Here is a 7621-nt window from a genome sequence, read left to right as displayed (position 1 = left end):
AAGCAACCAGGTGATGATGATGATGGAGAGTTCTGTAGCTATTGAACCTTGCCAGAAGCAACCAGATGATGATGATGATGATGATAAAGGACAGTTCTGCAGCTACTGAACCTTGCTAAAAGCAACCAGCATGCATGGCATGCTCATATGCCTGGATTCCACAGCAAGGAATGGTCTGCAGGACCAGGATTTCTGGTAGGTCCTACTTTAGGACAAGATGTGGTGGTACTGTTGAAGCGTCAGTCTTTGATTCACAGACAGTTGAGCTTTTCAGCTGGGAAGCCTTTCCTTTTTTTTTTTTTTTTTTTTTTTTTTTTAACGGCTTACTGAACCTATGAAACCATGGCGGAAGGAGAGACAGAGTCACCTGGGCCCAAAAAATGTGGCCCATATATCTCATCTGTCACTAGCCAGAGTGTGAACTTGATGATTCGAGGAGTAGTGCTATTTTTTATTGGAGTATTTCTTGCATTAGTGTTAAACTTACTTCAGATTCAGAGAAATGTGACGCTCTTTCCACCTGATGTGATTGCAAGCATCTTTTCTTCTGCATGGTGGGTACCCCCATGGTGTGGCACGGCTTCAGCTGTGATTGGGTTATTATACCCCTGCATTGACAGACATCTAGGAGAACCACATAAATTTAAAAGAGAGTGGTCCAGTGTAATGCGGTGTGTAGCAGTCTTTGTTGGTATAAATCATGCCAGTGCTAAAGTGGATTTTGATAACAACATACACTTGTCTCTCACACTGGCTGCACTATCCATTGGACTGTGGTGGACTTTTGATAGATCTAGAAGTGGTTTTGGCCTTGGAGTAGGAATCGCCTTCTTGGCAACCCTGGTCACTCAATTGCTAGTATATAATGGTGTTTATCAATATACATCTCCAGATTTCCTCTATGTTCGTTCTTGGTTACCATGTATATTTTTTGCTGGAGGCATAACAATGGGAAACATTGGTCGACAACTGGCAATGTATGAATGTAAAGTTATCGCAGAAAAATCTCATCAGGAATGAAGAAGGCAAAAAATATCTTTTGTACAAAAAAACAAGATGAAAAGGATGTGAAGTGGTAGATATACCAACAAAACTTCAGATTGTAAAATTGCCAGGATGCAGTTTTTCCCTTGATTGGCGTGTGTGTATATATGGATAAATATACACATGTACACACACGTATTACTGCAATCTGTGATTGCTTCATCTGTAAATCAGTTGCAAATATTTATGTATTTGACTTAAATAACTGTAAGATATATATGTACTACATTAAAAAGTGTTGATTAATAGATGAAATTTTTAAATTAATTTTTTAAACATGCCACACATTGTTTCACAATGTTAATGTGCCAAAATATTGTTCCTGTCATGCAGAGTGTAAGAATGCTTTGAACAATTTGTAAACTTAGTGAAATAAAATAAGGAGAAAGCCAAAAAAAAAAAAAAAAAAAAAAAGATTCATTTTGGGTTCTAATTGTGATACCATAGTATCAGTTTTATCCTCTAATCATAAACAAACATAAAAACCTGGAGAAAATATAAAATTACATTATTGCTAAGTGAAAGAAGGGATGAATGTTTTGGATGTCTGTAAGTATAGGATTTAGATAAGCAGAATACCAAAGAGAAGAGAAAACATGGGGAAGAAACCCCCCAAAAAAAATCTTCGGCCAGATGTGGTCACTCACACCTGTAATCCCAGCACTCTGGGAGGCCAAGGCAGGTGGATCACGAGGTCAGGAGTTCAAGACCAGCCTGGCCAATATGGTGAAACCCTGTCTCTACTAAAAAAATACAAAAATTAGCCAGGCATGGTGGTGTGTGCTTGTAGTCCCAGCTACTCAGGAGGCTGAGGCAGGAGAATTGCTTGAACCTGGGAGGTAGAGGCTGCAGTGAGCTGAGATCATGCCACTGCACTCCAGCCTGGTGACAGGGTGAGACTTTGTCTACAAAAAAAAAAGAAGAAAAAAAAAAAGAAAACCAAAAAAACATAATTTGACTCTCTGCTAGAGCAAAACTTGAAACTCTGCTGAGGCTGATCAGATAATCTAGTCTCTGTACCACTTTATCTGCAATGTATGCCACACAAAACAAAATTTTCTAAGGTGCTAGTAAGTGGAGAAAACTGACCTAAAATCAAAGGTTTTAATAGTCAATAGAAGCAGATCATGAGCTGATCCAGATATTGACGTTAGCAAAGACTTCAAAATAGCTATGACTAACATGTTAAAACAGGGTAAATAATAGACAAAATGTATCAAAAGATGACTTATTTGAATTGAGATTAAGAATGACATGTGGAGTGTGGCTAGGGTCTGAGATGTGGTTCAATCCTCACTGGGCAGCTGCCCCAGCTGGACTGCCATTATGGAACCTAGCACTGAAGACCTCCAGGGGAAGCTGCAACAGAACCCAGAGACATGGAGGTAGAAGACAAAAAGCTCAGCTGTTGCACATACAGCTTCTTAGTCCCGGTATGTTGGCCAAGTCCAAGGGTAAGCCACTGCTTCAGGGATACCAGCTGATGAATGCATGCCCAACTGAAAAGCTCTTGCGTATCCATGCCTTTGAATAGAAAACCCTGACCCCAGAGCAGCAGGCCCATGAGCAGCAGAAATGAGGAACCAGAACCTGCACAGCCATTAAATTATAAATCAAGATTTTAAAAAAGGAATGAAATATGTATTCTAGAATAGCAAAATATAAAATCTGTGATAAGAGCTCATTACATGAATTTTTAAAAATGTAGTGAATGGGTTTAAAAACAGACTCAACGAAGCAGAATTCAAGATTAGTGAACTCAAATACAGGTCTGTAGAAAACACCCAAACTGAAACACACAGAGTATTAAAAGAGATGTGAGTCTCACTATGTTGCTCAGGCTGGACTTGAACTCCTGGGCTCACAGGATCCTCCACCTTAGCTTTCCAAGTAGCTGGGATTACAGGTGTGCACCACTATGCCCAGCCCTAAAAATTTTATTTTTAATTTTAAGAATGGAATGAAGCATATAAGATAGGTGGAACACAGTTGAAAGGTTTTAAATGCTTGTACTTGGAGTCCCAGAAGGAGAAGAGAGAAAGAGAATGATACAAAGCAGTACTTAAAGAATTTTGTACTTGAGAATGCTTGAGAATTTTCTGTATCTGAATAATGGTCAGATTGCCAATATTAAAGAAAAAAGTCTTACAAACAGCCAGAGAACAAGGACACATTCATGGGAAAAACTGTAAGAATTATGACTGACTTTGTATAAAAATGATGAAGTCCAGAGGACAATAGAATGAAGTGTATAAAATTCCAAAAGAGAACAAAACTGCCAATGCACACTTCAGTACTCAGTGAAAATATATTTTGAAAAATGTTGAGGTGGCCACTACTGGCCATGGTATAATAGCTAGTACCAGACTTGATCTTAACCATAAACATCTAGAATATCATACAAAATAAATGAAACAACTGTTTTTAAATACCATACAGCAGGAAGTGCAGGACAGTGATCCATGAGAGAAGACCAACAAATGAAGTGTAAACCCAGCAGTCTCCTAGAAATACTTTGTAAAATTGCAGTGCAAGAAAGGGTGAACCCAGGCAGAGCATAACAGTACTGGTAAGAAGACAATGACTGGAGTTTGGGGACGAAAAAACTGAAATTTGCTAGGCAGCAGTTTGGAAATGAAAAAAGTTTTGGGAAGAATAACCTTGCATTGAGATTATTTTGAGGCTTTGGCTGAATACTAAGTTATTAATGTATAGGGCGAAAAGTCCATGAAGTCAGACAAACAAACAAACAAACAAACCATCAAATTGTGAGGGTACAGAAGCTAAGCACAATTGCCAGAACTCAAACAAAGAGGTGGGGGGAATGTTCAAATTACAACCTGTAAGAAGGGAAAGGCACCACTGAACTGAAGCATACAGCAGAGACAGCAATGAGAGGCTAGTCATGGGTCTAAAGTAGCATTAGTCCTGGACCTAATAGTATAGTATTGGGCCTCTAGATAAAAGATAATTCTGATCTCTGCATAAAAGTGCATACCAGTAAGCTTTAAAATTTCACACTGATCTAGAAGTAACTTAATTGTTTACCATAACAAAGCCCAGCACTCCTTAAGGAAATTTAACAAAATACTGATATTCAACAACAGCATTCACAATATCCAGTATTCAACAAAAATTTACAAGATATGCCAAGAGGCAAGAAAATGTGATCCATAACACAGAAGAAAATCAGTCCATATAAACATCCAAATATGACAGAAGTGACAGAATTAGAAGGTAAATGCTTTAAAAATGCTTATATTCTTATACACACATGCTCAATATATTCAATATTTAAAGTAAATACAATGAGAGTAATAGAAGTTATACAAAAAGGAATCAAATGGAACTTCTAATAACAAAAATGTAATATCTAAAATGGAAATTACACTGAATTGTATTAATAGAAATTAGCAACTATAGAAAATAAGTTTGGAGAACTTAAAAGACACAGCAATGGAAATCATGCAAACTGAAGTACAGAAGGAGAATTAATGGAGGAAGAATCCTTTTTTGTTGTTGAGATGGAGTCTCGCTCTGTCACCCAGGCTGGAGTACAGTGGTGTGATCTCGGCTGACTGCAGCCTCTGCCTGCTGGGTTCAAGCAATTCAATGGAGGAATAATTTTTCCTGAACCTCAGATTCTTGTGGGACAGACAGTATGTCTAACTGCCTTCTTGGAAAAAGAGGAAAGGAAGGAAGAATAGGTAAAGTATTTGAAGAAATAGTGACTAAAAATTTTTGAAAGTTGATAAAAAAAAAAACTTGCTGAAAAACTGATGAAAAGAAAATCTTAGAAGCAACTAGGGAAAAAATACACAGTACGTAAAGAGAAAAAGTGATGAAATGACTATATACTTCTTTTTTGTCAGAAACTGCGAACCAGAAGATAATGAAATGACACGATTAAAATGTTGAAAGAATGAAAAAGAACCATCACCGAGGAATCTTATAGTCAGCAAAAAATTATGGTGTAATAATGACTTTTTTGGACAATCAAAAGCTGAGGGAATTTATTGACAGATGACGTGAATTTCAGGAAATATCAAATTAAGTTTTTCAGAATTAATATAAAATGGAAGCTTGCATCTACACAGAGGAGCAAAGAATACCGGAAATGAAAAATATGTAGGAAAGATAAAAATTTTTTTCTCAATTTTTTACAGTTCAACATGATATTTAGTGGGGACACAGATTAAAACCATATCAACTAATAAAAATTGTGTATATTTTTGATGTACAGTGTGATGTTGTATAAATGTATGTATTATGGAATAGCTAAACCAAGGTATTTAATATGTGCATTACCTCACATACTTATCCTTTTTTAATGCAGAACACTTAAAACTACTCTTATGAATTTTCAAGTATACAATATAAGACTGAATGATACCAGGTGCAGTGGCTTACACCTGTAATCCCAACACTTTGGGAAGCTGAGGTGAGCGGATCACTTGAGGTCAGGAATTCAAGAGCAGTCTGGCTAACATGGTGAAACCCCATCTCTACTAAAAATACAAAAATTAACTGGGTGTAGTTTTGCACGCCTGTAGTCCCAGCTACTGAGGAGGCTGAGGCAGGAGAATTGCTTGAACCCAGGATGAAGAGATCGCAGTTAGCCGAGATCGTGCCACTGCACTCCAGCCTGGGTGACAGGGTAAGACTCTGTCTAAAAAAATAAAAAAGACTGAATGGTATTCCACTGTATGTGTGTGTGTGTGTATGTATATACACAGCAGATTTTCTTTTTACATTCATCCATTGATGGACAATAGGTAATTTCCATATCTTGGCTATTGTGAATAATGTTCCAATGACCATGGGAGTGCAGGTATCTTTTTGACATGTTCATTTCATATCCTTTGGGTATATATTCAGTAGTAGGATTGCTGGATCACATAGTAATACTATTTTAAATTTTGTGAGGAACTTCCATACTGTTTTCAATAATAGCTATACTAATTTACATTTCCACCAACAGTTTACAAAGGTTCACTCTTCTCCACATTCTCACCAACACTTGTTACCTTTTGTCTTATTGATAATATTCATTGTAACAAATGAGAGGTGGTATCTCATTGTGGTTTTAATTTGCATTTTTCTGATGACTAGTGATGTTGCACATGTTTTCATATACGTCTTGGCTATTCATGTGTCTTCTCTTGAGAAATGTCTATTCAGATCCTTTGCCCATTTTTTAATCAGTTTATTTGTTTTGTTGTCATTGAGTTTGAGTTCCTTATGTATTTTGGATGTTAACACCTTATCAGATGTGTGGTTTGCAAGTATATTCTCCCATTCTGTAGGTTCTCTTCACACTTTTGATTATTTCCTTTGCTGTCCTGAAGCTTTTTAGTTGGATGTAATCATATGTGTCTGTTTTTGTTTTTGTTGCCTGTACTTTTGTGGTCATATACAAAAAAAAGTCATTGTACAGATCAAAGTCATGGAGCTTTTTCTCTATATTTTTCTAGTAGTTTCATAGTTTCAGGTCTTATGTTTAAGTCTTTAATCTATTTTGAATTATTTTTTGTTTACAATGTGAGATGAGGGACTAATTTCATTCTTATGCATGTGGATATCTAGTTTCCTCAGCACCATTTATTGAAGAGTCTTTTCCCCATTGTGTGTTGTTGGTATCTTTATCAAAAATTTTTTGACCATAAATGTATGGATTTATTATGGTGCTCTGGTTCTGTTCCATTGGTCTGTGTATCTATTTTTGCACCAGTGCCATACTGTCTTGATTAGATTTGTATTGGATTTTGAAATCAGGTAGTGTGACAACTCCATCTTCATTATTTCTGTAAAAGATTGCTTTGGCTTTTGGGGTCTTTTGTGGTTCCATATGAATTTTAGCATTATTTATTCTATTTATTTGAAAAAAGTCATTGGTATTGTGATAAGGGTTGCATTGAGTTTGTAGATCACTTTGGGTAGAATGGACATTTTAACAATATTAATTCCTTCAATTCATGAACATGATACATTTATTTGTGTCTTCTTAAATTTCTTTTAGTATTGTTTTATACTTTTAATTATACAAATATTTCATCTCTTTAGCTAAATTTTTAAAATAGTTTTTTAAATAGTTGTCGTAAGTGGGATTTTTTGCTTGATTCCTTTTTCAGATAGTTTGTTGTTAGCATATAGAAACACAACTGATTTTTGCATGTTTATTTTGTATCCTGCAACTTTACTGAATTTATTAGTTCTAACAGTTTTTGGTGGAATTTTTAGAGTTCTCTATATATATGATTGTGTCCGGAATTGGTTCCTTTCAGTGGGTTCCTTGTCTCACTGACTTCAAGAATGAAGCCGCAGACCCTCGCAGTGAGTGTTACGGTTCTTAAAGATGGTGTGTCTAGAGTTTGTTCCTTTAGATGTTCAGATGTGTCGGAGTTTCTTCCTTCTGGTGGGTTCATGGTCTTGCTGACTTCAGGAGTGAAGCCACAGACCTTCGCAGTGAGTGTTACAGCTCTTAAAGGTGGTGTGTCCAGAGTTGTTTGTTCCTCCCAGTGGTTTTGTGGTCTCACTGACTTCAGGAGTGAAGCTGCAGACCTTCTCAGTGAGTGTT

General features: G+C 36.5%; 2 protein-coding genes across 3 annotated transcripts in view; both read left to right on the top strand.

Annotated features, from left to right (window-relative positions):
• The window catches only part of EXOC6B (exocyst complex component 6B), a 710495-nt gene that overhangs the window by 457030 nt on the left and 245844 nt on the right, over window positions 1-7621 (top strand). The window lies entirely within an intron of this gene.
• LOC111550482 (insulin-induced gene 2 protein) lies at window positions 277-1299 on the top strand. 2 transcript variants are annotated; one of them, XM_026456447.2, is made up of 2 exons: window positions 667-878; window positions 979-1205. In XM_026456447.2, exons 1-2 carry the CDS (start codon window positions 667-669, stop codon window positions 1058-1060), a joined length of 294 nt encoding a protein of 97 aa, XP_026312232.1. In that variant the 3' UTR covers window positions 1061-1205. The 2 variants fall into 2 exon arrangements, with proteins under 2 accessions (XP_023079703.1, XP_026312232.1); XM_023223935.3 differs by having other exon boundaries at window positions 277-1299.

The sequence above is a fragment of the Piliocolobus tephrosceles genome, chromosome 15 (genome assembly GCF_002776525.5).
Source record: "Piliocolobus tephrosceles isolate RC106 chromosome 15, ASM277652v3, whole genome shotgun sequence".
Classification (NCBI taxonomy): domain Eukaryota; kingdom Metazoa; phylum Chordata; class Mammalia; order Primates; family Cercopithecidae; genus Piliocolobus; species Piliocolobus tephrosceles.
This window is presented reverse-complemented; position numbering and strand designations above follow the sequence as displayed.